General features: G+C 45.5%; 2 protein-coding genes and 2 non-coding genes across 5 annotated transcripts; 3 read left to right on the top strand and 1 right to left on the bottom strand.

The window, feature by feature from the left end:
• The first annotated feature begins 160 nt into the window (after nucleotides 1-160).
• TCP1 (t-complex 1) lies at nucleotides 161-11,366 on the top strand. The gene is made up of 12 exons (XM_003986687.6): nucleotides 161-487; nucleotides 1,331-1,416; nucleotides 1,616-1,744; nucleotides 3,231-3,328; nucleotides 3,698-3,808; nucleotides 4,364-4,545; nucleotides 4,929-5,055; nucleotides 8,877-9,052; nucleotides 9,420-9,543; nucleotides 9,850-10,042; nucleotides 10,400-10,563; nucleotides 11,062-11,366. Exons 1-12 carry the CDS (start codon nucleotides 424-426, stop codon nucleotides 11,276-11,278), a joined length of 1,671 nt encoding a protein of 556 aa, XP_003986736.1. The 5' UTR covers nucleotides 161-423; the 3' UTR covers nucleotides 11,279-11,366.
• On the top strand, nucleotides 3,478-3,617 carry LOC111560700. The gene has a single exon (XR_002742695.1). It is a non-coding gene; the product is annotated as a small nucleolar RNA SNORA29 (small nucleolar RNA).
• Nucleotides 9,602-9,733, top strand: LOC111560697. Its single transcript, XR_002742692.1, has one exon. It is a non-coding gene; the product is annotated as a small nucleolar RNA SNORA20 (small nucleolar RNA).
• ACAT2 (acetyl-CoA acetyltransferase 2) lies at nucleotides 11,272-27,728 on the bottom strand. Of its 2 annotated transcripts, none has more exons than XM_019831446.3 (9): nucleotides 27,575-27,728; nucleotides 26,840-26,974; nucleotides 23,324-23,505; nucleotides 21,761-21,878; nucleotides 14,677-14,820; nucleotides 13,710-13,832; nucleotides 12,979-13,133; nucleotides 12,299-12,409; nucleotides 11,272-11,671 (listed from the first exon to the last, which is right to left on the bottom strand). In XM_019831446.3, exons 1-9 carry the CDS (start codon nucleotides 27,627-27,629, stop codon nucleotides 11,501-11,503), a joined length of 1,194 nt encoding a protein of 397 aa, XP_019687005.1. In that variant the 5' UTR covers nucleotides 27,630-27,728; the 3' UTR covers nucleotides 11,272-11,500. The 2 variants fall into 2 exon arrangements, with proteins under 2 accessions (XP_019687005.1, XP_044914253.1); XM_045058318.1 differs by lacking the exon at nucleotides 27,575-27,728 and adding an exon at nucleotides 27,061-27,280.
• Nucleotides 27,729-27,844: the final 116 nt, after the last annotated feature.

Below are 27,844 nucleotides of genomic sequence, written 5' to 3'. Positions count from 1 at the left end.
TTCCTCCCCAAGTCCCAGAGCCCGACTTCCGTTCTCCTGCGTTCGCGCCCTTCTCATTCGCCCTCTAATTGGGTGAAAATGCTGAGCCCGCCCTCTCCGGCTCCTCACTTCCGGGTCTTTCGCACTTTTCGCTCCCCTCCCTCCCCCTCCTTCCCTTCCCGCCCTGCCCCGCGGCCGGGCCGGGGGAGCGGTGTTCCCAGCAGTCTCCGCGGCCTCGCTCAGGCCCGTTCCACGCCGTAGCCGCCACCGCTCTTGTGGACGCCACCGGGCGTAGGGACCCGTACGCTGGTTCCCTGCGGTGAGGGTGAAACTCGACGTGCACGCCGCAGCCGCCACCGCTCTTGTGACCGCCACCGGGCGTCGGGACCCGTACGCTGGTTCCCTGCGGTGAGGGTGAAACTCGACGTGCACGCCGCCGCGAAGATGGAGGGGCCTTTATCCGTGTTCGGAGACCGCAGCACCGGGGAGGCGATCCGCTCCCAGAACGGTAAGGGAGAACAAGGCCCGCCGTGGGCCCGGCCCCATCCCGGCCCTCCCTATTAGAGCCAGGGCTGCGGGTCTTGCGCTTTCCTCATCTGTACCGGTAAAGGGCCCGGTCCGGTCTCGGCGGGGCGGGGCGGCGGCGCCGCCCTCTATTCCCGTAGGGGAGGATTTCCGGAACACCCAGCACGTTTTGGAGGACTGTCCCCGCTGCGTGTGGTTGGCAGTGGATGCCCAGGCCCGGGAGTTGAGAAGCGCTCCCCAGCCTGGAAAACCAGCCGCCCGCATTGACACGTGCTGGTCACGCCCCACGTCCCCTTTGGTCCGGGTGCCCTGCGCCTCGTATGTTCGATTCTCACCAGGAGGAGCGTGGCTCTCAATCTTTGGACCTCGTTTTTGGGCTATTAAGCCGAAAACGCTAGCTTTAACTGCTGGTTGTACTGATGAGCAAATGGCCACAGTCCAGCAAATGGGCCACTGTACCCCACTGGTTATTATCTGCAGTACATGTCAGGTGCCCGGATGTCCAGATCCTAACCTTATCCACCTATCGCCGGCAGGTTTTTACAGTAAAATTAGTTGACGAAATCTCAGTTGAACGTTAGCATAAGTGATACTGAAAGTGAGGTTATTGTAGCAAACAAGAGGGATTAAGACATTGGTTGCTGTTTAGTTGAGAGCGTGGACACTTTTGAAATCAGGGATGTTTGCCGATCTTAACCATTTTAAGTAATTTGGATAGATTGGTAGATTTGGAAAATCCAGAGGCTGTTGGGTGTCACCTTCTTTAGGCTGAAATGGTTGTCATTTGGAGCAGTGGGTTTGAAAAAATTTTTTTTTGTTTCTACAGTTATGGCAGCAGCTTCTATTGCCAATATTGTAAAAAGTTCTCTTGGTCCAGTTGGCTTGGATAAAATGTTGGTGGATGATATTGGTGTAAGTACACTTACGTGTTGTGTGTTACTCTAAAGAGAAATGATGGTTCTTCACTATTAATGTGAATTCTCTGCTTTTATCATAATCCTGGTATTGGAAGGTGCAGCAAAGGTGATAATAGGGGTTTGTGTTCATTTAGAGGCTGTCCTGGGTCTGCAAGTGATTGTGTTGTCTCTTTTCTTTCCTGCAAATTTCTTAGGATGTAACCATTACTAACGATGGTGCGACCATCCTGAAGTTACTGGAGGTGGAACATCCAGCAGCTAAAGTTCTTTGTGAGCTGGCTGATCTGCAAGACAAAGAAGTAGGAGATGGAACCACCTCCGTGGTAGGTAGTTGGTTACCTGGTAGGTGGCTAGAGACTAGTTGTTCTCCTAGAATGGACTTTCACAAACTGAAGCTATGAGTAAGTCAAGGGGGAGAAATTTACTTTGCTTCTGGGATAGACAGAATTCAAAAACCAGTGCCTGTAGTTTGTACAAAGGAGAGAAACTTAAGAGATAATACAGTCCACTCGGTTTAAATGTAGATTTTCAGGGGCGTCCGGGTAGCTCAGTCAGTTAAACGTCAGACTCTTGATCTCACGGTTCTTGAGATCCCAGCCCACATCCCGCTCTGTGCTGACAGTATGGAGCCTGCTTGGGATTCTCTGTCCCTCTCTCTGCCCACCCCACTTGCACTTTCTCTCTCTCTCTCTCAAAATAAATAATGTAAAAGTAAATGTGGGTTTTCACAAGTTTCCTGAGTTTTTCAGCCACAACAGTATCTATACATATACACAAGGGTTTTTTTTTTTTAACAGTTTCATTAAAAGGTCTTATGTTTTCGCCACCTGAAACTTAGAAGTTCCTAAAACTTTCTCTTTATAATTATCTAAGGAAGAAATGTTACTGGGTTTAAGAAAAAAAGTTTGCATTTTGAATTTCATGGGTTCAAAATGGGAGCGTGAAAAAGTAAATGTGATCAGTAACAATACAAATTTCTGGAAGATCATCCAGCACGCTGATGTGGTGTGTTGTGTAGTGTAGAAACAGGATTTAGTGAGGAACAAATAATAATTCACTGTAAAGAGGCAGGCCAGTGGTTTGTGGGGAAAATCTTTGTATTTCTAGATTAAACGTTAACTCATGAAAGAATGGGATCTATCTCTTCTGAAATAACAAGAATAGTTTTTGTCTAAATAACTTTACTATGATTTTAAAACAAAGTGATAATTTTCCTAGAAGAAGCAGACAGAATTTTTGGTTTTGTAATATCTTCAGAAGAATAATTTAAAAAAAATTTTTTTTAATGTTTGTTTTTGAGAGAGGTACAGAGACACAGTGTGAGCAAGGGAGGGGTAGAGAGAGGGAGACAAAGAATCTGAAGCAATCTCCAGGTTCCCAGCTGTCAACACAGAGCCCGGTGCAGGACTCGAACTCACAAACTGAGATCACGACCTGACCCGAAGTTGGACGCTCAACCGACTGATTGAGTTACCCCTAGAAGAATGATTTTTAAGATCGACCAAGTAATAGTCTAAAATAATAGACATCATTTGAATAGTCACACTCTTCACTTGGCTTCTGTTGAGCACTTCCTCTTTAAAGGTAACAGATGTGCAGTTCTCTACCATTGTGTGGCCTGGCTCCTATTTGCTTTGGCCATCTGCATGTAAATAAAACACTGCGTATAGCTCTCTTTTCTCCAGGTTTCCAATAACCAGTTATTCATCGTCGTCACCATTTAACACTAGCTGATCGTTGTTGCAGTGTTGTTTTTACATAGGCGCGTGTTGTCAGACTCCGTCAGAGCAATGAATCTTTTCTCAACAGGTTATTATTGCAGCAGAACTTCTTAAAAATGCCGATGAACTAGTCAAACAGAAGATTCATCCCACGTCAGTTATTAGTGGCTATCGACTTGCTTGCAAGTAAGATTGCAGTCAGGGAAGATTTTACATTATCTGATGTTATTTGTAAAAAGTCTGTGTTCTGTAAATGTTATTAATGACTAAATTTATTTTGAAAAAGTCATATTTTAGTAGTGATATTTGAGTAAGAAACAGGGCTAGTATTTTTTTTTCCCATTTGACTACCACATTTTCTCCCAATAATAGATTTTGGTGGCTATGCTTATGGGATAGATAAAAATTGCCGTGATCTGACGAGGGAGGACTTACTTGTGTCCTCCTCCTGTATGAAATGGCTGAACAAAAAATTGGTCCCCGTGATGTTTTGCCATTGTGAGAAAACAAAGTTTGAGTAGTGAATTTATGTCTTTTCCTACACACTTCAAACAGGGAAGCTGTGCGATACATCAGTGAAAACCTAATTATTAACACAGATGAACTCGGAAGAGATTGCCTGATCAATGCTGCTAAGACATCGATGTCTTCCAAAATCATCGGAATGTATCCTTGTGATGGTTCGATAAAGTTGAGGCTTTTTAAAGAGTAAGATCTTGTTTTTGTGCCGGGTGATACTGTATTGAAATTGTCTGCTTCCTTCCTTGCTCTCCTAGGGGGAAAGTCAATAGTGTATAATAGTAATAGGAATTGCAGGTAGCAATAAATGGTATTTTAACATTTTGACAGCATAATTAATGTTTTGGTTTTTTTGATGAAATGGTTAAAAGGAAGTGCATTTGAATTACCCTGGTTTTGGGGCGCCTGGGTGGCTCAGTTGGTTAAGTGTCCGACTTCGGCTCAGGTCACGATCTCGCGGTATATGAGTTCGAGCCCGGCATTGGGCTCTGTGCTGACTGCTCAGAGCCTGGAGCCTGTTTCGGATTCTGTGTCTCTCTCTCTCTCTGACCCTCCCCCGTTCGTGCTCTGTCTCTCTCTGTCTCAAAAATAAATAAACGTTAAAAAAAAAAAAACGTTTTTTTTTTTAAAGAATTACCCTGGTTTTTTGTGAGCACCCATTATCCATTCTGTGTCTCTTGTTCTCCTTAACTGTTGGCTTAGAAATGGTGATTTCTTCGCGAATATGGTAGTAGATGCTGTGCTTGCAGTTAAATACACAGACGTGAGGGGCCAGCCTCGCTATCCTGTCAATTCTGTTAATATCCTGAAAGCGCACGGGAGGAGTCAGACGGAGAGTCTGCTCATCAGTGGCTACGCACTCAACTGTGTGGTGGGATCGCAGGGTAAGCCTCAGGATTTGGTACTAAGGGTCAAAATTTGCCGTCCGTGGAATACATACCATACCTCCTTAGGGGAGCGCTCCACAACTTGCACTTAACAGTTCTTCAGTAAAGCCCAAGGGCAGAGGAAATTGTAGATCACTTTTTCAGTTTCGCTTGTGTAACTTAAGCTCATAAAGCTTGGGAAAAACGCAAGTTAAAGACCACGTAAAAGGCCGTAAAAGTTTGTTTCTATGGTTAGATGTTATAAAATCTAAATTTTTGTCTTCGTAGATAACAATCTAATATTTCTTGCTATTTTTTAATCAGGCTTTAAGAATACCCATATTTTATAAAACGTGACGTCGTTACAGTTCACAGTTATTTAATGTTACATTCAATTGCAGGCATGCCCAAGAGAATAGTGAACGCAAAGATTGCCTGCCTTGACTTCAGCCTGCAGAAGACAAAAATGAAGCTTGGTGTACAGGTGGTTATTACAGACCCTGAAAAACTGGACCAGATTAGACAGAGGTATGTTCAGAGATTATTTTTGACCTTTGAAAGCGGTGTCTGGAAATGATACTTTCGTTAGAGCCGGTGACAAGTAAAAAAGGATCCTAAGGAGTGGCGACATCTCCTAGATAACAGCAAGTAATCAATCAGTTGCCAGGTAGCAGAGGATGGTGATGATGCAGCTGGAGTTTTTAAAATGTGGGGTCTTAGAGGACTAGAAAAGTTAGGATTTAAAAAAGTTGTTTTTAATGTGTTATTTTTGAGCGGAGAGGAGGGGCAGAGAAAGAGGGAGACACAGACTCCGAAGCAGGCTTTAAGCTCTGAGCTGTCCGCACAGACCCTGATGTGGAGCTGGAACTCACAAACCTGAGCCGAACTCAACAATCTATGAAATCATGGCCTGAGCTAAAGATGGACGCTCAACCAGATGAGCCACCCAGACGCCCCCAAGATTTAGGATTTTTGACCAGAGTCAAACTTGCTGGAAGGCTAGAAAATGTGGTGATCTGGTGTTTTAAGATAGACCCGGGGTGATAGAACTTGAACGAAACCTTGTAGAACGTCAGTTTTAGGAGTGACTAATGTTATAGACCTGCCAAGGAATGTACTTCCTCGAGTAGTAGAGTGTGCACTGTGTGCCCCCTGTACGCCAGGCCCCAGGGGACGCTAACGCTGTTCCTGATTGGTTAACGCGCTCCAGAGCTAGACTCTGACCGCTACCCTGGATTTTGACTGCCTTCTTCCACTGGACTGTATCACTCACTCTTTTTTTTGTTGTTTGTTTTTAATGGTTGGTTGGTTTGTTAAAAAGGAAAAACAGTAACTGAACCAAGCTACAAGAAGTCTTTGCCAAAAGTCAGTCATGCTTTTTGCCTTTCAGATCTGCCTATGTATTTTTTTTCTTCCTGTAAACAAAGTGTCCTTTCTTCTACCGGAGGCCGATCAGTCCCTCTAGGGTGACTGTTCTCAAGCTGCATATTCAGTTACTAATTCTGGTTCTTTTTAAAGTTTATTTGGAGGCAGAGTATGCTAGCGGGGGAAGGGCAGAGAGAGAATCTGCTGACAGCACAGAGCCCCACTTGGGGCTCGATCTCAGGAACCATGAGATCATGACCTGAGCTGAAATCAAGAGTTGGATGCTGAACCGACTGAGCCACCCAGGCGCCCCTGTGTCTCATCTCCTTGGCAGCTGTGCTCTAGTGGAGGACCATTTGCTAAGGTCGCTAGTCGTCTCTAGTGTAAAATTCAGTAGACGCTTTCAACTCACTTGACCTTTCTCGAGCTGGTGACTACTTCCTTCTTGAAACACTGGGAGGTGGGAGGCAGCTCGGTGGTGCTGCCCCATCTTGTGTTTGTATGCGTGGGCAGCCCTGGGGTCTGCTCTGCTCTCCCCAGAATAAGCCCTCGTCATTCCTGTGACTGCGGGTATTCTTCCCATGTTGGAGACTTCCAGAATGTGCTGCTCTGAGCTCCAGACACCTGTGAATGCTTCTTACATATCTCAGTATGTTTAAAACCGAACTTTGGGTGATACCCATAAATCTGCATTTTAGCGATGGGGACCCCTCAGGCAGAAAACTAGGAAATACCTTGGCTCTTTTTACCTAATGCCTTTCTCCCTTCTAATGTATCACCAAGACCCCTTGATTTCTGTCGTCAAATTAAATCTCAGATTCATCTACTGCCTATCTTCTTGCCCCTGTCGAGGGGCAGCTAAGCTGCTCCTCTGGATTTCACTCTTGGCCCCTCCCAGGCGATTTTCCATACAGCAGCCACGGTCATCTCGTCATTTCCAAGGCAGAAGCCTTTTGTAGGCTTCCCATCGCTCTGGGATAGGTTTTTTCCTGTCTTAGTATTTTTTTCCGCTGTGGTCCAGCCACAACTGGAAGAGTCCGTCAGACTCCCCTGCTGGCCCCGAGTAACGTTCTTCCGAGCGCTTATACTCTCTGCCTGCTTATTTTTTTAGCTCAGAGAACAGCTTGTTCTCTTTCCCTCCGAAGTGCGCTCTGCCATGAGTTCCTGTACTTGCTCTTCCTGCCTGTCAGCACAGTTTCTGTGTTTGTGGGACTTGGGCCAGAAGCTCTAAAGGCAGAGCCTGAAGGATATGCTTGGCTTCGCAGCCGCTGCCCATCCTGCGGCGTGTGGCCCAGAGCATTTGTCACGGTTTATAGACCGCTTTACCTTGGGGTTCGTCTTGGTCTTATTTTTAAAAAAGCCCTTTGAATGACAAGTGAAATAGTTTTAATAATCTATAACATGTTGACTTTTTCAAATCTGTGTCCCTTCCCCATAGCTTGCTTGTGATTTCTGTCCTGTGCCCTCCTCCTGGCAGCTTCGCCTGATTAACACGGGGGCTTTGGACGCATCTTTTGAAAACCAGACTCTACTTTCTCGTTCTGCCCCATAACCTGTTAGTTTTTGTTTTACGCCGGGAGTCACTGGCTGAACCTCCCTGTCACCAAGCCATAAACTGGGACTTCTCTGTTCAGAACATCTGTTCGCATCAGATACGCTCCTGTGCCTCCAGTTACTGCTTCCTCGCCTCATTCCTCTATCTTTCCAGTGCGGTGCCCACATTGACATCGGGGCATCCTTTTGAAAACACGGATAATACTCTTACTTAAAAATGTTAAACTTCTTGGGGTGCCTGGCCGGCTCGGTCAGTAGAGCATGTGACTCTTGATCTCGGGGCTATGAGTTTAAACCCTACTTTGTGTGTGGAGTCTACTTAAATAAAAATAAATAAATTGGGGTGCTTGGGTAGCACAGTCAGTTGAGCGTCCAACACTTGATTTCAGTTCAGGTCACGATCCCAGGGCTGTGGGATGGAGCTGTGTTGGGCACCACACAGAGCGTGGAACCTGCTTAAGATTCTCTCCCTCCCTCTGCCCCTCTCCCCCACTCGTGCATACTCTCTAAATTCATTATTAAAAATAAATAAAAATATTAAATTTCTTAACGGGCCCGAGACACTTTAACATCTAACTCTACAAAACGTTCATTTTCTGTTCCTACTAGTCATTTTTTTTTTAATTTTTTTCTTAACGTTTATTTATTTTTTTTGAGACCGAGAGAGACAGAGTATGAACGGGGGAGGGTCAGAGAGAGAGGGAGACACAGAATCCTAAACAGGCTCCAGAATCCGAAACAGGCTCCAGCCTCCGAGCTGTTGGCACAGAGCCCGACGCAGGACTTGAACTCACGGACCACGAGATCACGACCTGAGCCAGAGTCGGACGCTCAACCGACTGAGCCACCCAGGCGCCCCAAAAGTTTGTTCAGAGAGAGAGGAGACACAGAATCTAAAGCAGGGTCCAGACTCTGAGCTGTCAGCACGGAGCCGGATGTGTACCTTTTTGAACGTTTGAATGCGAGATCATGACCTGAGCCAAAGTCCGATGCTCAACCAACTGAGCCACCCAGGCGCCCCTGTTCCTACTAGTCATTTCTACTCTGGACTCCTCTTGACTCCAGACCTTCATGCTTTCCTTGCCTCACCTGGCAGGCTGCATGTTGCTTCCCAATCATCTCTGCGTTCCGTGGTAGCTAATGCTTTTCCAGGGTATGGTTGACAGTGTTTCCCTGCCAGATCCTTAAAGGCAGGGATGCCATTCCTTGGTTCTCAGGAACTCACATTGGGGTGGGGGAGAACTAAGTGGTAATTTTAATTTCTTGGACTTTTCTGTAAGTTGATTTAAATTTTGGTCACAGAAGGGAAAGAGTGTTTGATGTAATTTAATCTGCAGTTATTTTATGTGAAGTATTTAATGGAAATTGGAACTAGATTAACCACACAGAAGATAACTTTGGGTTATTACCCAAATACTTCATCTCTGTAGAGAATCTGATATCACCAAGGAGCGGATCCAGAAGATCCTGGCAACTGGTGCCAACGTTATTCTAACCACCGGTGGAATTGACGACATGTGTCTGAAGTATTTTGTGGAGACAGGTGCTATGGCAGTTCGAAGAGTTTTAAAAAGGGACCTGAAACGCATCGCTAAAGCTTCTGGAGGTGAGTCCTCTGCTCGCTCCCAGCTGCGGCGCGTCACGTTACCGTATAAGAGACAGTGTCTCTTTACGTTGGAATGTTATCACTAAGCAGTTTCAGAAGCAGTGGTTTTTTTTACATCTTACTCCTTTAATGCCTTATGCTACAAATACGTCTCATAGAGCCATTTTCCACGTTACTGGAAAAGCTCTTTAACTTACTGAATGTGTTGACCTCAGAAGGTCATGGTTCCGTGTTAGGCTGAAAGGACAGTGGTTTATCTGATGCCTGTCTATACGTTGCTCTTAGTATAAATGTTTCTGAATTTGGGACAGCATATGAAAGTGTTCATGGGAAAAGTGTTTACAGATCTTTGTCATCATCTTCATAGCGACTATCTTGTCAACCCTGGCCAATTTGGAAGGAGAAGAAACTTTCGAAGCTTCAATGTTGGGACAAGCAGAAGAGGTGGTACAGGAGAGAATTTGTGATGACGAACTGATCTTGATCAAAAAGTAAGAGCTGCATTCTCAATCGAGCTGCACGGGTTTTATTGGTAAGGGAACGGATCGCCTTCCCATTGATTTGCTGCTCTAGTCTTTCAGTGATCAGAGCAGTTATACGCGTGGGAGAGAACAATAGTAGGCCGTGCGCTACCACGAGATGGAGTAACCATTTCATCTCTTCTGCACGGTCCAGACACTGCCTCTGTGTCTGGGTGAACCACGTGAGCAGGATTTCCAGTCGAGGTGCTTACGGTGGGTTTCTTTGTAGACGTCTATGAAAATATATTAAGAATTTCACTTTACTTTTTTAAATAGCACTAAGGCTCGTACGTCTGCATCAGTTATCTTACGTGGGGCGAATGATTTCATGTGCGATGAGATGGAGCGCTCTTTACACGATGCTCTTTGTGTGGTGAAGAGAGTCTTGGAGTCCAAATCTGTGGTTCCTGGCGGAGGTGCTGTAGAAGCGGCGCTTTCCATATACCTCGAAAACTACGCAACCAGCATGGTGAGAACGCGTAGAATTGTGCTTTCTTTTCAAGAAGGGCAGGGGGGGCACCATCTTTGGCTTTTTGTGGATGTACCTTCCCTGATGGGGCCCCTGGGTGGCTTGGTCCGTGGAGCGTCGGCAGGCATGTAGATTTTAGCTCAGGTCATGATCTCCCGACTTGTGGAAACGAGCGCTGCCTCGGGCTCTGTGTTGACTCCCGAAGCCAGCTTGGGGTTCTCTCACTGGCTCTGCCCCTCCCCAGGTAGCGCACGCTTTCTCTTTTAAAATAAGATAAACATTCAAAAGTACACATACTCTTCTCCGTCCTCTGCTGCCGCCGTGGGTTTTAAGACCCTTCGCTGTCTTTCTTCTCAGGGGTCTCGGGAGCAGCTTGCTATTGCGGAGTTTGCAAGGTCTCTTCTTGTTATTCCTAACACACTGGCCGTGAATGCTGCCCAAGACTCCACAGATCTGGTTGCAAAGTTAAGAGCTTTCCATAATGAGGCTCAAGTCAACCCAGAACGCAAAAATCTAAAATGGTAAGCATACAATTTCCCTTTTTCACGGTCATCTGTGTATCGTGTATGGCACTTTAGCTTTGTTTTAAACTGATAAAAGATGATGACTGGTGATTAGCATTGGTGTATTTTAGTTAGCAGCTCAGAGTCCCAGCCTCTCCCTGCTTCTCTGGACAGTCACTACACCTGCACAAAGGTCCCACAGAGGCCAGGGGATTATTTTTGGGTCATCTATATCTTCTTGAGGAGCCCCTGTTTAAGATACTGAATGATGTTGGGAGCCCAGTATCTATCTAAGTTTTTCTATGACTTGGTACTTACTTTGTTACTTACAGTCAACTACCGTAGTCTTAAGGGATCTATCCTGAGGTCCTTACATTTCCCAAGATTAACATTTGAATGGTGAAGCCATTCATCTCTTAAAGAGATGAGATGGGATAGGTGTGCATTATGTAAGAAATCACTTAATGGTTTTTTGGTTGGTTTTTTTTTTGTTGGTTTTTTTTTGTTTTTTTGCAGGATTGGTCTTGATTTGGTCAATGGTAAACCCCGAGACAACAAACAAGCAGGAGTATTTGAACCAACCATAGTGAAAGTTAAGAGTTTGAAATTTGCAACAGAAGCTGCAATAACCATTCTTCGAATTGATGATCTTATCAAATTACACCCGGAAAGCAAAGATGATAAGCATGGAGGTTATGAAGATGCCGTTCACTCGGGAGCCCTTGATGACTGATCTCATTTCTCTTTTATTTATAACAATGTTAGACGCAGTTATCTTGTATCTTGAGTATTACACATTAATAAAAATAACCAGCTGTCAAGCCTTGGGTTCTTACGAAAGATGTTTTCCATCCTCACTTTGGTCCTCTGATTTCACATATTACAATTTAGTACCTTGTTAGCTTAAGAAGAGATGAGGTTTCAGTTTAGTTTCGGCATGATTCATTAAGCAATTTCATCCTCTCTGAACACACATTGCTATTCCCATCCCACCCCCAATGCATAGGGCAGCCACACCACGATGTCCACCCTTTCGCTCCATTGTGTGTAACAGGGTAACAAGAATCCGACACCCAGATGCTCCAAGAGGGTGGCCCAAGGCTATCGCCCCTCCTTGAATGTTGACCTAAGGGGGGAAAAATATATACCGTTATTCTGTGGACATAGGGTAAAAAGTTTTGTGGGGTTTTTTTAATAGTTATTTAGAACGTGTGAGGTGGGGAGGGGCCAAGAGGGAGAGAGAAGCCCAAGCAGGCTGGGTGTGGAGCCTGACTCCAGGCTTGATCCCACAACCATGATTTCATGACCTGAGCCCAAATCAAGTCTGACACTTAACCTACTGAAACCACCCAGGTGCCCCAGGGCTAAAAATCGTAAATTATCTTTACCCTTTTAACATTACACCAGTAAACTATCCTTTCAAATTCCACTTTCATTTTTACTGTTTAGGTATACTGTTTATACCCCTGTAACATCCACCCTACCTCACTAGTTTAGGAGAGTCAATGCTCTGTTGGTGTTAGAAGTAAACTAATACACAGTCCAGGGTTTTTGCCTCGGGAAGCAATAAAAGAACTCCCCAGCCCTAGCAGGCACTTACCCAGGATCCACCCACAAGTTAGTTATTGGCCGGTTGGCCAATACCAGGGATACTGTGGAACAACTATGCGTGGGTTTTGGTGTTTGCAATCTTAAAATTGCATTGTGAGAGTTCGCTTGTGAGCTATCCCCACGACTGCTTGCTCGGGTTTACCTTCTCTGGGTTTAATCCAAGTTCTTTAGCTACTGCAACAGACAGGGCTGCAAAGGCTTCATTGATTTCAAATATGTCCACATCCTCCAGTGACCAACCTGCTTTTGCAACCTGAAGGAAAGATGAATGGAATAGAGGTCTGAACACTCAGGTGGAGCCTTCCTTCATTGTAGATACTCAAAAGAATAGACTGATACTGAAGGATCTCTTCTGGGATGTTCCAGCAGGGGCCTAGTGGTACCACATTTTGCCTCGGTGACACCAGTTCCAAAACATGAAGGATCAAACATCCCTTGGAGATTCTAAAGTTAAAGTTTTGAAGCAATAACGGGTTACAAGTAGGTGACATGATCTAAGGGATTATCAGTTACTCCTAAAAGGCATATGACCCAAATGTTCTCGGCTGCTCTTTGTGGTGGGAAAGTGGACTAGACGTAGAGCTGCAGGAATATGCTCGCATAAGGCTAGGGAGGAATTCCATTAAAGGGAAGACGAGATCTGATAAGAATAAAAAGGAAAACAAAACCAGGCTCGATCTTGACATTTTGGAGTGGAGAGGATCTGAGCCAAGGTTTACAGAGGACAGAGTAACGGAATTACAGGGTGTTGGTCTGGTCCCAAAGAGGTTCGTTCAACCAACAAAGCAAAGGACAGGTGCTAACATTCAGAACTAGACTCACAGCTTGCTTTATCGCCGGAATTGGTCCTGTCCCCATAATGGAAGGCTCCACACCTACTTGTGACCAGGAAACTATCTGTGCTAAAGGTGTAAGCCCTCGACTGTCGGCCTCTGACTTCTTCATAAGAACCACAGCGGCAGCACCATCATTTATTCCTGTAAAATATGAAAGTCTGGAGTTTTGAGATGCTCATTGAGTTACATGCCTGTGTCTACTTTCTGACACGTGAAGACATGTTAAATTATTCTTAATACATCTTGGCAAATTCATTGGCTGTAATTCCTATTTACAATGTAATTGGAAATGGTAAGTTTGGTAATATGAATATGACATAATTGACCACAGAATGTTCTAACTGAGGAAACCTGGGGGAGGGGAGGGTAAGAAAAGAAATGGAAGAAATAGTCTTCATTTCACGGGAGGTACTGGGAGTTGCTGGTTTTGGAAAAGCACAGAGGCAGTAGATAAATTCTGGGGTTCCCTAATTTGCTTTTTCGCCTGTGTCTAGTGAGGATGTCAGGGAGTCAAATCCATTCTTTCACATATATATTAAGTCAAAAATGTAAACACTTAGTAATGATCAAATACAGAGAAACTACATTTTCCCTTAGAGCAACTAAAGGTTTTAGGATCATTTGTATACAAAAAAATAATTGAAACGAAGAAGGCATTAAGTTGGTGGGGCCTAGCAGAAGATGGTTTTCCCCCAACTGCCCTTTGGCAAATCTGACCTGAAGCATTAGCTGGGGTGACTGTTCCTGTCCCATCTTTGAGAAAGTAAGGCTTCAAGTTAGATATGGCTTCTATGTTGGTCCCATGGCGAGGAAACTCATCTGTTTTCACTTCAGTAAGACCTGAACAAGGAAAATCAATTCCCCAAGATTACCACAGAGATGGCAGTTGGCGTGCTAGGAATGGTGGAGTCCCGAGACATGATGCATGAAGATTCATACTTGGAAGGAAGGCTCATCAAAAATACTTTTATTCCAAGAGGAAAGTACACACTAATAAAAAAGTGTGTGTTCGAACATTTTATAAGCACTGTCCTCATGAGACATTTTGAGTGTTTTCCATATGCACGGCCCTTTCTGAGGAGGGCAGTTCCTTGTGCGAAAAGTTAAGGTGTGGGCGTAGGACTTGTCTGGTTACAACCGCCTGGAGCGTCAAAGCTATGAGGCTTGGACATAAGTGACGTCAGTTATGGGGAACGGAACAGTTACCAGTAATAGCCCCTTGACTAGAGCACGCCATATTAGATAATAGCAAAGTGACCCAAAAAGATCCACCCTCAATTTGTATGATATGTATACAAAAACATACAGGAAATAACGAATGTTCACTTCTGAGGAGAATTAGCCTGTAGGGACAAAAGGTCAGTTGTTGCCTTCTAATAACCATGAGCCAACGCTCCAGTTTCTCACATGAAACCAGCTGTATCTACAGAACAGTGTGGACACTCTGGGACCGAGAGGGTCCAGTGCTAACACAGCTGCCTATGTTCTTAACCCTTCCACACCCCATAAACATGCCTCCCCCCGCTGCGCAGCCCCGCCATCTAAGACGTATCCAAGATCAATCTTTTCTTTGCAACCTGAAAGACACAATTTATAAACATTCCTATATATTATTTTGTGGAGTATTATTCTTACCTATAAATAGGCATGCTGCTGTTTAAACCATTATGATCCAGATACTCACCTTTTCTAGAAGACACAAAAACTGGTATAATCTCTTTGTCAAAATAGCCAGCTTTCTGTGCACTCTCTGTCCTGTTCTGGGACAAAACTGCAAACTTGTCCTGATCTTCTCTACTCACTTGCCATTTTTTGGCTACATTTTCAGCTGTGAAAGAAAAAAATAATAATAAAGCAAAAGAAACATTTTCAGGAACTGGCTCTCGGTAGCTCAAATTTTTCATATGTAAACAAGCACGGAGCACCGCGTACAAGCAGACTCACCGATGGGCTGCGACAGTGTTCTGTGGCCATCTTGCCTCACAGTGGCAATGAATTTGGAAATGTTGCAGTAAATCTTAGAAGCCATTTTCTTTGTTCCCGTCCTTCTCTCTTTTCCCTTCTATATAATTTTAAACTTTCAGAAATTTCCTTTATGCCGATTCACCGTTTTTTTTTTTTTTTTTTGCCCCACTTACTTTATCATTCTCTCTGAACCATTTGAGAAAAATTTATAATCCTGCCTCTTTATCCCTCAATTTTAATTTCCCTGTATATTTCCCCCAAATGGCCATTTTCTTACATAAACACAGTTATCAAGATCAGGAAATTTAACATTGATACAATACTATGATCTAATTCATGGTCCAGATTCAAGTTTCGCCTATTGTCCCAATGATGTCTTCTGTAGCTAAATTTAGATGCTCAGTTCAGGGATCACACACTGTGTTACACTTAATAGTGAAACAGCTCCTCAGTTTCTTTTTATTTGAAATAGTTCCTCGTACTATCTTCGTGTTTCTTAACCTGGATTTTTTGAAGAGCAGAGGCCAGTTCTTTTATCGAACGTCTTCCAATTTAGGTTTGATGTTTCCTCAAGATTAGGTTAAGATTTTGCAGAAAAGCAGGCATACCACGGACATGATCTTCTCAGTGAATCTCATCAGGATGCCTGTGGTATTAGTTCACCTCAGGTGCCGTTAGCTTTCATCACTTGGTTCAAGCCTCTCTACACGGTAAAGTTACTACTTTTCCGTTTATAACTTATCAGTAATTTATGGGAAGTTATTTTGAGGTTGCAAAAAAATACTTCTTCCTCATCAAATTTCACCTGCTACTTTTCGCATTCATGATTTTCCAACTCCAACCTTCCTTGTGTACATGTTAACTGGTGTTTTCCTTCCCTCCATGTATCACGCTGACATCAGTATGAACTCAAATATTTTTCCTTCATTTAATAAGTTACATAACCCGTAACTACCATTATTTATTCTGATGTTCAAATTGTTCAAGATTCGGGCAGTGGGCATCCTCTAAGCTGGTTCCTGAGCCCTTTTGACATGTCCCCATGTGCTCTAAGCACTTCTTCATTTTTTGTTTTTTGCTAGTTTTATGGTTTTACTAACACAAATACAATGTGCACATAAGCTGTGTATTCATTTTCTTTGCTGTGCAGCCCGGCATTGGAACTGGGGACTCTGGTAGCCAGTAGGACTGCTCTTTCCACAGTGGCTCTGCGGTTCTTGGAGGAGACACTGTGAGCAGTCTCTGCACAGTAAGATTTGTTGCACATCAAGCAGCACCTCCAGCTCCTTGATCTTGTGGCCTAGGAACATCCAGAAGCCAACGGGCAGCATGTGCTTTGTTTTCTTGTTGCTGCCGTAACCAATTCTGGGCATGAACATTTGGCCCTTGAATCTTCTGAGCACCCCATTGTCATTGCCTCTGGGTTTCTACCAGTGGCACTTAATTTTAACATACTAGTTTAACTGGTACCAGATGAACTCCTTGGTCACATTCCTGGGTTTCACCAGAGATCTGAGGGCAGCCATGATGCCAAGTAGGGCGCTGCCACCTCCGCAGGCAGCGCCGGGGAAAAACTTTATTTTTTTTTTTTTAGCACTTTTGTCCTACCGTGGACACTTCTCAAAGGAACCTTAGTTCCTTAGTTCTCCTTAGTGGAGAAGGCATTTAGAAATAAAGATCCGGGTGTTAGGACTGCTCACTATTACTGGCATGTCATTGTTCCTGTGCCGGTTCATTGTTCCTGAACCGGTTCCTGTGCCGGTTCTTACATACACATACGATTTGCAAATGTATACACACTCATGGTGATACCTTGCATTCTCTGAGTGTAACCTAACACCACCAGCGCACGCTTCGCCCTTTCCCTTCGTGGACTCCCTCCTACAATAGTGAGAAGCCTGGCTCCCATTACCCTCAATATAGTCACTCATTTGCTCAAATCTAGAATATACACAAGGTGGTTTCAGAACTTGCTATCCCACACCACTGGAGAGAAAGCAAACCCAATAACTAGAGCTCGATATTTGTTTACAGTTCTTTTTTCTTTGATTAGGTAAAACTTACACAGAGTGAAATACACAAATCTTAAGTGTATAGTTCAACGAGTTTTGACAAATGCAGGCAACCATATCTCCTGAATATGTAATATTTCCATCACCCCAGAGAGTTCTCACATGCCTCTTACCCATCTCCCCCTCCTTGAAGCAAGTAATATTCTGATTTCTGTCACCATAACTGCAACTCAGTGTCTGTTCTCAGCATTGTTATATTGTTGAGGTTATTGCTGTTTGTTCCTTCTTACTGCTGAGTGGTTGTTATGCATTCTCCTGTTGATGGATACCTGAACCATTTCTAGGTCTTGGCTCTTATGAATAAAGTTGCTATGAACTTCTTTGTGCAAAGCTTTTAGTGATCGATGTTTTCATGTGTCTTTAGTAAAGAAACTGCCAAATTTTTTCCAAAGTAGTTGTACCACTTTATGGCTGCAATGTATCAGAGTTCTAGTTGCTTCACATCCTTGCCAATATCCAGTCATTTTAATCTTCATCATTCTGGGGGTGTAGAACAGCATCTTATTGTGGTTTTTCATTTGCATTCCCTGAAGTAATGATGAATACTTTTTTTGCACTGACTGGCCATTCATCTATCTTCCTTTGTGAAATTTGTGCCTAATCTTTAGCTCATTTTTCTTTCTTTAAATTTTATTTATTTATTTTGAGAGAGAGAGAGAGAGCAGGGGAGGAGCAGAGAGAGAAAGAGAGAATCCCAAGCAGGTTCCGCACTGTCAGCACAGAGCGCCATGCAGGGCTTGAACCCACAAACCATGAGATCATGACCCAAGCTGAAATCAAGAGTTGGAAGCTTAACCGACTGAGCCACCCAGGCGCCCCTTTAGCTCATTTTTCAATTGGTTGTCTTTTTATTATTATTATAGGAATTCTTATATGTATCATGAATATTTTCTCCTAATTGGTGACTTACTTTCTTAATAGTGCCTTCAGTGATGGTAAGTTTTAATTTTTGAAATCTAATTTATCTAATTTATCTTCTAAGTTTATTGCCTTCTGAGTCTTGTCTTACCCCCAGGTTTACAAGCTATTCTATGTTGACTTCTTTGGTTTTTATCTTTAGATCCGTGATTCATCTCAAATGAGTATCTGTTTACAGTGTGAGGTAGGAGCTGAGGGTCATCTTTTCCCAGTTGCTTGCGGACCCTCTTATTCCCGCACCACTCATTGTAAAGGTTTTCCTTTCCCCATTTCATTACACTGGAACCTTTGTTGAAAATTACCACAAGTCTGGGTCAGAGACAGAATCTTAAGCAGGTTCCGTGCTCAGTGTGGAACCCGACATGGGGCACAATCCCACGACCCTGGGATTGTGACCCGAACCAAAATCAAGAGTCAGATGCTTAACTAACTGAGCCACTCAAGGGCCCCAATTTCTGTATTTTTATCCTTTCTTTTTTGGTAGTTTTACTAGCTTGCCGAAACGCAACTCTTTGTCTTTCTTGGTGTTCGAATTTTGTTTCTCACAAAATTTGGGAAATTTTCACCTATTGTTTCTTCAATAATGTTACTGCCTCCATTCTCTTTCTTCCAAGATTCCTATTCCATGCATGTGAGTCCAGTGTACTTTGTTCCACAGATCCCTGAGGCTCTATTCATTCTTTTCTCAATCTTTCTCTCTGTGTTCTTCAGGTTGTGTGTATTACTCTTTCCTTAAATTCGCTGACCCTCTCTTCCGTCTCCAGTTTTTCATTAGGCTATCCGGTGGGTTTCTCATTTCAGAGTGTGGGCTTCACAGTTCTAATTTTCATCTACTTCTTTGTGCGTATTTTCCCTTCTACTGCTAAGGTTTCCCTTACATGTTCCTCAGTCGTGTTTTCCTTTATGCCCGTAAACCCGGGTAAAACAGCACCTTTAAAATCCTTGTCTGCTGATTCCAGTATCTGTCATTATAGGGATCAGATTCTATTGACCGTTTTTTCTACTGTTATGGGCTAACATTTTCCTATTTCTGTGAATGCCTAGAAATTTCTTATTGCATGCTGGACATTACAGTCACTATACTGTTGAACATGTGCATTTTATGATCTTTAAGCAAGGGTAATGAGTATCATTCCCATTAACATGCTGGCAGATCATACGGATCCTTTTGAAGCTTGATTTTTAAGCTTATTAGTTTGGGTCTAGAGTAGTCCTTACTCTGGGGCTAGAGCCCTACCCTAAACTTTGACCTTTCTGAGATGTCAAGGGAGTGTCCAGGGGGTTCAGTAAAGTTTCTGCTCTGGCTGGTCCGAACTCCTGAGTCTCCCAGTTCACAACTCTTTAGCAGCTGTTTCCAGCAGGTGTTGCCCTGCACACATACATCTGAGTATTTGACCAAAGTGTTGAGGAGACCCTTATGGAGACTTCCGGGGCTGCTTTTCTAGCTCCCTTCTCTCTAGTACTCTGCCCCACAAAATCTAGCCATCTCAGCAGCACCAAACTCTGACCTCTGCCTCCCTAGTTCAGTGGCCACTATTCCTCCAGGCAGAAAGTCAGGGACAGTGGGGTTTTCCCTTCTTTCAAGAATCTCAGTCTTGTGACAGACTGCAGCCAAAGTAGAGGTGGCACTGGTGTGGGCATTGGCACCACGGCTGGCTGCAGGGTGGGTGAGTCCCCTGCTCTCGTCTAGGGGAGCCCTAGAGCAGCCCTTCAGGGAGAGGATCCCAGAGGCAGGGCAAGAAACTGCCTTGGGGAGAAAGCAAGGTGCTCCTGGTAACCCACCCCTCCCTCGTCATAGGATCACGCAGGGCAGAAAGAAGGTGCCACGATGCCCTGACAGGAATCTTCAAAAATCCATCTGAACTATTTGGGATGATGCCCAAACTCGGGATCTATCACCTTCCCTGGTCAGTGCTAGCCAAGTTCCCGACGGGCGCACACTGAGAACATTCGGCAAGCCATGCCTCTAAGACATGCCTCAATCTTGATCTACTGTGAAGGCTCAGTGTGGATCTGAGAGCTCTGGATCCTGGTCCATACCAAGTTGGTAGAGCCATTCCAAGCCCAAGTGAACTTCCTTCCTGTACCTTGTCTTTGGGGAACTCAAGCACCAGAGGGAGAGGAACAACATGTTCCTCTACATAAATCTAGAAGGGAGGGTTTCCCCAGGCTGAGGGAGGAAAGAGCTGACAGGCATCAGATGAAGGCTCCATGGGGAAGGCCCCTGGTGCTGCCCTGTGTGGAAGGAATACATCTACCCCTGTTAGAACAAGCCATCAGGGAGTGGTACCAGCAAGGAAGGGACAACAGCCAGTAGGAAATGGCAGTTCCTGGCAACTGCCCCTATCCCCCACCTACTGCTGGGGCCGACCGCACTGGAAATGCCTGAGCCACCGTGGACAAGATGCAGGACCTTTCCCAGAGTGACAGCATTTATCTAAAGCTGGAGAGAAGGGGGAGGATTTGTTTGCAAACAATTTGGATTGTTCCCAACACCATCCCTGCCAGGAGCTTGCAAGAGGCTAAGGTGTGGAGCAATGGGGGCTGAGCCCCAAGTGGTAATACAGAAGGTTCTGGAAGGTCCTCATGAAAAAAGGCCCAAATTAGGAGGAATAAAAATCTCAGTCTTACATGATTGTTGGCTAATATTTGAAAACAGTTGCTTGATATGTTTTGACCAGTTTTCTGTTTGTCTATATTAGGAGGTCTAGTCTTTACTAATGCCTACATCATGGCCTGAGACTTTTTCTTTTTTTTTTTTTTTTAAGCAAAAGAAATTTATTTTACATAATTCTGGAGAATAGAAGGCCAAGATGAAGATGTTGACAGGTTTGTTTTCTCCTGAGGCCTCTCTCCTTGGCCGCTTTCTCACTGTATCCTCACATGGTCTTTCTTCTATGCTGCCATGTCTAGTATTTCTTCCTCTTCTTCTAAGGATGCCAGTTTGATTGGATTAGGGACCACGCTAAAGGCCTTATTTTAACTTGATTACTCCTTAAAAGGCCCCAACTCCCAAACACAGTCCCATTCTGAGGTCCTGGGGGTTAGGGCTTCAACATACGAGTTTTGGAAGGTCACAATTCAGCCCAGAACACCTCAGACAAGGCTTGACAGCCTCTGGTGATGTTGACACAGCTGGAATATCACACTTGGAGAAATTCCGGCCTGGACACTATGATAACACCCTGTTAGGGAACACAGCCTCCAGCAGTGTGGCCACACTCTCCAGCCGTCCCCGCGGCCGCCCTCGCTTGCAGTGACAAGATGCCTCAGCTTCTCTCTGCTCCCCACGTCTCCACACCCCTCCCTCCTTGCCTTTATACACACTGTGCCCTCTGCTTAGAATCTTGCTCTTTCCCCCACTTTCTCATGACTCAAGACAGCAGTTCTGTTGACCTTCCAGTTGCCTGGCCGGTAAACCTGAACCGCAGACGCCTAATGAAAACCAGGTCATATGGTGCAAAGAGTGCGGTGTGAGGTGCCAGGAGTACCTGCTCACCTCTGATACCACCTCTGCCACAAAACCACCGTTTGGGGCCCTGGTCTGTTCATACGGTGAAATGGGAGGTTGATCAGAGCTCTGAAGTCCCACCCACCTGTAACATCCCGCCATAATCAAGGAGTCACAGAGGAGAGACCGGCTATTTCCTCAGTTGGGCTCACCCGAGTGGAACTGGCCCTGCCATCAGTGATACAAAATGATGAGGACATGGTCCCTGACCTTAAAGAGGAAAGCACCTGCAGAGCTGACTATGACATGACCTTTTGGACACCTTTTTACAGTTAGTCTGTCTTCAGCTGTGTCTGCCTTACCCGTAATGCCCATGTGGTAGTTGTGAAATGCATCGGTAAGCCCGTCACAGAGTATGCTGTCCATCAGTGGCATTTCCCCCATCTTGACTCCTGCCCTCAAATGAACCAAGTGAGGAGCCTGGAAACAAGAAATACAAGTGGACTTAGGATTGGCTGTAACTAGTCCTCTCCTTAGGATCCCACTCAAAACTATCCAGTGGCTCCCCGGTCTTCGCCTAGTCCCCCCGGTGATCCTTCTCCCCAGTCGGCCCATCCTCCTCCCACCCAGGGCTTGAAGACCCCTGAAATCAGTACACAATTCTATCCTACCCACTCTTGAGAAGCTGTTACTCTCCTACCTACCTATTTCCATTTACCACCAAATCTATCCATTCTGTGTCCTGTGTCCTTAAAAACTCCATTTAGTCTTTCCGAAGAGGCAACTAGTTATCTGGGGTTTTTTTTTTAATTTTGTTTTTAATGTTTATTTATTTCTGAGACAGAGAGAGACAGAGCATGAGTGGGGAAGGGGCAGAGAGAGAGGGAGACACAGAATCCAAAGCAGACAACTAGTTATCTGTTAAATGAGGAGCTAATCTAACGGCATAAGTGATCACGCTGTGTGTTACTCATTTTGATACAAGACATTAATGCCTATAGTCAGAACAATCAGGAGGCCTAATTAATGGGGAGAGCTTTCTGGGTGTGGGTCCTCTTAACTCCTACCAACTCAATAGCAGCTAAAATAGAATGGAAAAACTTGGAGTCAGAAAATTGATATTTGAATCCTGGCTCTGGGCCTCAGTTTCCTGACCTGTGGATTGGGAATGATACCATCTACCCTATAAGGACTGTTGTGACTATATGTATAAAAGCTACAAACCTCGTAAAGTACTACACAGATATGAGCATGGTCCCCTTGGAATCACTCTGATCATGTTCACTACCTTCAACTTACCTCCTCCTGGGCTGATTTGGCCCTGTCTAGGGAATCCCCAGGTCAGACCCTGAACTGCCTGTAGGAAGCTGGTGATATACTTTTTTCTTTTCACTCCCATGCCAATTTGAGGGATGGGCCTTGGGGAAAGAAATTCTGCCGAGCAAACCTATTTGAGAAGGGTACCACTCAGTGGTCCTCTTTTCCACATTCGATGTCTCCAAACGGTCAACAAAATTTAGTCCCTTGGTCCCTGGGGTCCTTCTTGTCAAGCACAGGACAATAAGTGCAAACATCTGTTTGTTACGTTTCCATACAATGAGAAAGAAATTTAAGACCAAGGATATCAGCCAACTAATGTAACAGGTTAAATTTGGGACACACTTTATGCTTTGGTAACATTTTAGAAAAAAAAAAAAAAAAATGAATTCTGTTCCAATCACACTGGTTGACAGGATTTTTCTACAACCCGCATTTCTCCCCCAGCTTGGAAGAATAATTAACATCCACATAGGGATCAAGGTTGAATCCAGTTTTACTTTGTTTACTGTTTGGTCTCAGCTCTGCTATGCATCAGGTTACTCTGCTATGGCAAAATGAGTTTATCAGTGAGAGGTCAGCAAGAGTTGTTTCTTCAGAGGCCTCACCTTGCTCATGCTTTCCATGCCTCCTGCAACCACAATATTAGAGTCTCCTGTCCCTATTGACTGGGCTGCAAGGCATACGGCTTTGAGGCCTGACCCACAGACCATCTGGCAGCTCCATGCTGGAACAGAGTAAGGGATTCCTGCACCCATACTGGCTTGTCGAACGGGATTCTGCCCACAACCTGGAAGAGGGAACACAGAGACTTCTCAGCAATCAAAGAGAAACAAAATGTTTCACTGGGCTCCTGTCACTTCCCAGCCAAGCTGAAACAAGCCACACTCCCAGCCAGACAGAAGAAGGCCTGTATACACTCTATCCTTGCCACAATCTAGCTCTTGAATATGAATTATCTTGTGCTGTTCTATATTTTAGGGATATAAGTTTCCTCTTCCACAAGGAAACGATTAATATCTTAAGAAGGAAACATTCTTCTTGATCTTTCAACAGGGTCTGAATAAGCACACATTCCCTTATTTTTTTAAAAAAAGTTTATTTATTTGAGAGAGACAGAGACAGTGTGAGTGGGGGATGAGCAGGGGGAGAGAGAGAGAGAGAGAGAGAGAGAGAGAGAGAGAGAATGAATACCAAGCAGGCTCTGCACTGTCGGCACAGCACTGGAGTCAGGGCTCGATCTCACAAACCATGAGATCATGACCTGAGCCGAAATCAAGAGTCGGATGCTTAACCCACTGGGGAGCCACCCAGGTGCCCCAGCACACACTCCCTCATAAACACAGGGCAGAACTTGGGCATCATCCATGTTTCTAACTAGGGCCATGTGCTTCCATGATCATGGCTTCAAGACACCTGGCACAGTAAGAAGGTTACTTAAAGAGGAAAACCTCTGTTAAGAAGTATTTCTTTCTTTGCTTGATATTCATCACACATGGTTAACTGGTTATGTAACAAGACATGTGCAAAATCAGAACTGACAAATACCCTTGCATAATTCAACTGTGGGAACTGTTCCTTCAGGGAACCGAAAGAACTACATCACATACATAAAGTAGCACAGAACGGAATGGAGTTGAGGGGCGCCTGGGTGGCTCAGTCGGCTAAGCATCCGACTTCAGCTCAGGTCACGATCTCGCAGTTCATGGGTTCGAGCCCCGCGTCGGGCTCTGTGCTGACAGCTCAGAACCTGGAGCCTGTTTCAGATTCTGTGTCTCCCTCTCTCTCTGACCCTCCCCCAATCGTGCTCTATCTCTCTCTGTCTCAAAAATAAATAAACGTTAAAAAAAAAATTAAAAAAAAAAAAAAAGGAAGGGAATGAAGTTGAAAATTTCAAATATTCTCAGTACCCAGTGCCTATTACCAAAGGATCAATGTTTGCACAGTGGTCACTCTATTGCAAATTTCAGATAGACCCATACCTAGCACCTTTCCTCAGTGAGTTTATTGGAAAAAACTCGCCAATAGCTCATGGACAAAAATTTAGAGATTATATTCATCACAATGCTCTTTCTCTGGGATTAGACTGGTGGCCTTGAAACTAAAAACATATATAGGAAAAACTGGTCAAATGACAGAATCAAAATACCTCTAAATTGAACTCAGCATACTAGTTAATAAAGAAGAAAATATTATTTGAAGCTCCTGCTTTTTAAAAATTTTTTTTCAACGTTTTTTATTTATTTTTGGGACAGAGAGAGACAGAGCATGAACGGGGGAGGGGCAGAGAGAGAGGGAGACACAGAATCGGAAACAGGCTCCAGGCTCTGAGCCATCAGCCCAGAGCCTGACGCAGGGCTCGAACTCACGGACCGCGAGATCGTGACCTGGCTGAAGTCGGACACTTAACCGACGGCGCCACCCAGGCGCCCCAGCTCCTGCTTTTTAAGCTACAATGAGTTACAAATGCATTTAAGTAAATGATTCCTTCATAAAGATGTTATGTGTTTATCCATAACCTCCATCTTCAAGGTAAGAAATGAGCGCAGGGCGCCTGGGTGGCTCAGTCGGTTAAGTGTCCAACTTTGGCTCCGGTCATGATCTCGCAGTAAGTTTGAGCCCTGTGTCATGCTCTGTGCTGACAGCTCAGAACCTGCAGCCTGCTTTGGATCTTGTGTCTCCCCCTCTCTGCCCCTCCCCGCTCACGTTCTGTCTCTCAAAAATGAATAAAAACGTTAAAAAATGTAAAAAAAAAAAAAAGGTAAGAAATGAGTGCTAAACATAATTAATAGTCTAGCAGTTAGCAGAACGTGAGCTCCATGAGAATGAGGATTTCTATCTGATATGAACACTACTTATCCCTAGCTGAAAAAAAATAGTGCCCAGTGCACAGCAGGTGATCAGCTAAACATTTTTATAGGGTTATGGAGGGTGTCTAGGCTTAAGAAGTAGGACAGATGAAGGTTCGAATGCTAGCTCCATCTCCAACTGTGCCTGAGGATAAGTGACTTGACCTTTCAAAATCTCATTCACTCATTTCGAAAATGGAGAGAATACGATTCAACAGACTTACTGATGGGATTAAATGAAGCAATGAAAGCAGTAAGCACAGTGCTTTAAAGGCCCAACACTCAGCAGGCCCTTGATAAACATCGCTATTCTTTGTATTTTAATTTGCAAAGATACTATAGAAAAGAAGCGTGGAAGAGAGAACAGAGAAACCAACATTGGAGTACCGTATGGCAACTGAATTAAGTCTGAATAGTGGGTCCGGGAAGGAAGGAGGATGTGGGCTGAAGGCTGCCAGTCTGAGAGTGTTACTCACCTATTTTAAAGCCCTTGGAGAGTCAAGGGAAAGTGGTAGGCCCGCAGGGACAATTTGAGAAAGGAGAATTAGGAAGAGGAACTACAAAACTATAAAGTAAGAAACACCAAAAAAAAAAAAAAAAAAAAGGGCCAGGTCTCAGACAGGGTAAGGACAAAAGTTGGCTGTAAGTGAGCATTACCAGTTACCACTAGCGATAATTGGAATTTATGCTACCGAGTGAACACGAATCTGGTTATTAATAAGTAGGAATGGCCAGTGATCACCAGTCCGTAGACAGTGGGAACCAGAAGGGAGACAGGAGCACTCTGGTGACTCACCTATTCCCAGGGAGTGAGACACCCCCGTGAGGAGCAGGAAGTGCAACCTACCTGGCCAGCTTGGAAGGGAGCCTACCGCCGGGCGCAAGGCCCTTACCTCTGCCCTATCCCCAGCAGGTAGCACAGTGCGAGACACAAAGGAGGAATTCACACTTTTGTACTGAATGTGTACATTTCTGGGGACTATGGAGGGCCGTGCATACTCTCGGATGCGTGAGGCTGGCCCTGGGTCTACAGCATTGAAAAGGCAGTGGGGGACGGTGGTTAGTCTCGGCTCATCCGGACACGCAGATGAAAGTCTAGGAGAGTTAAACTGGAAGGGGCTTGCCAGAGGGCCGACAGGAAGAATTCCCACAGCGGGAACGCCGTGGGCACATCTCTGGAGTGAAGAACTTCAGCTTCGGGAGCGGGGATGGGAGGATGTGTTGATGGGTTGCTTCCAATAAACCTGACCTCAGCCGGGGTCTCTGAGGAGTTACCTGCTGTCAAAACGTGTCCAAATATGACCTCTGACACCTCTTCGGGAGCCACAGCGGCCCTCTTCAGGACTTCTTTGATGACCGTTGAGCCCAGGTCGTGGACAGGGACGGTGGACAAGGCACCATTGAAGGAGCCTAGGGCAGAAGGGCAGGCGGGGGCGATGAGGAGGGCGTCCAGCGCGGCTCGTGAGGGTACAGAGCGGAACGTGTGTGACTCTCACCCAGGCGAGACTCGCGCGGAACGCTGCCAGAGCATCGGGAAGCCGCGGACGCGCGGGAAGCCTGCGCATCCATTCCCCAAGCGCTGGCAGATGGGCGCGGCCCACGCTTCCCTAACAAAAGGGGTCGACGGTCCCACGCGCCCAAGGGCTTTGAAATGTCCACAGCGCTAAGCGCGGGGCGGCATTCTCACTAAACCTCCATTCACCGCCGCGACCCTGCTCTGACCACCCGTCAACCCCGCCCCTGTGGCCACAGGGCTGACATGGCTCCTCCTGGAGCTGGCCAATCAGAGGGCTCGAGAGAGAGCGCTCACCCTCGCCATCCAATGGGAGAGTCAGGCGGCACGGTGGTTCTACCCGGGGATCCAATCAGAGCACGCGAAGAGGAGTGGGCATCACCTGGCGAGGACGGGGCGGGGCTGCCGGGTGGTCGGCCGGGAAGGGCAAGGTGCAAAGTCCAGGGTGTCCCAGGGGTCCCGGAGTCCCTGCGGCTTAGCCGCCGCCGGCCACTTACCTATAACGGTCCGCGCCGCCGAGACGATCACCACGGGGTCGGTACCTGCACTCATCCTGCCGCACCACAACCTCTCGTGCTGCTGAGGGCCCGGAGCTGCAGGCGAGTGAGGCAAAGCCTTGCTCGGCCGCTGACAAGCCGCTCCAGGGGGCGGAGCTGCAGGCAGACCCGCCCACCGGTCCGCGGGCGCCAATGCGCAGGCGCGACGGCAGGCGCGCGGGAGGGCTAGGCCGCTGGGGACCCGGACAGCGGACGGGACCGCGGGCCCTG

This window comes from Felis catus, chromosome B2 (genome assembly GCF_018350175.1).
Source record: "Felis catus isolate Fca126 chromosome B2, F.catus_Fca126_mat1.0, whole genome shotgun sequence".
Lineage (NCBI taxonomy): Eukaryota > Metazoa > Chordata > Mammalia > Carnivora > Felidae > Felis > Felis catus.
Note: the sequence above shows the minus strand (reverse complement) of the source record. Positions and strands in the feature narration are given on the sequence as shown.

Bases quoted from the DNA above. Each gene is read 5' to 3' on its own strand.
- TCP1 (XM_003986687.6), top strand. From the start codon at position 424: ATGGAGGGGCCTTTATCCGTGTTCGGAGACCGCAGCACCGGGGAGGCG. The intron at 3,329-3,697 runs GTAAGATTGCAG...CACTTCAAACAG, and splicing joins GGCTATCGACTTGCTTGCAA to GGAAGCTGTGCGATACATCA. The intron at 10,564-11,061 runs GTAAGCATACAA...GTTTTTTTGCAG, and splicing joins GAACGCAAAAATCTAAAATG to GATTGGTCTTGATTTGGTCA.
- ACAT2 (XM_045058318.1), bottom strand. From the start codon at position 27,133: ATGGATGCGCAGGCTTCCCGCGCGTCCGCGGCTTCCCGATGCTCTGGC. The intron at 26,975-27,060 runs GTGAGAGTCACA...CTTCTGCCCTAG, and splicing joins TCCGCGCGAGTCTCGCCTGG to GCTCCTTCAATGGTGCCTTG. The intron at 14,821-21,760 runs GTAAGGCAGACA...TTTCTTTCACAG, and splicing joins CTACCACATGGGCATTACGG to CTGAAAATGTAGCCAAAAAA.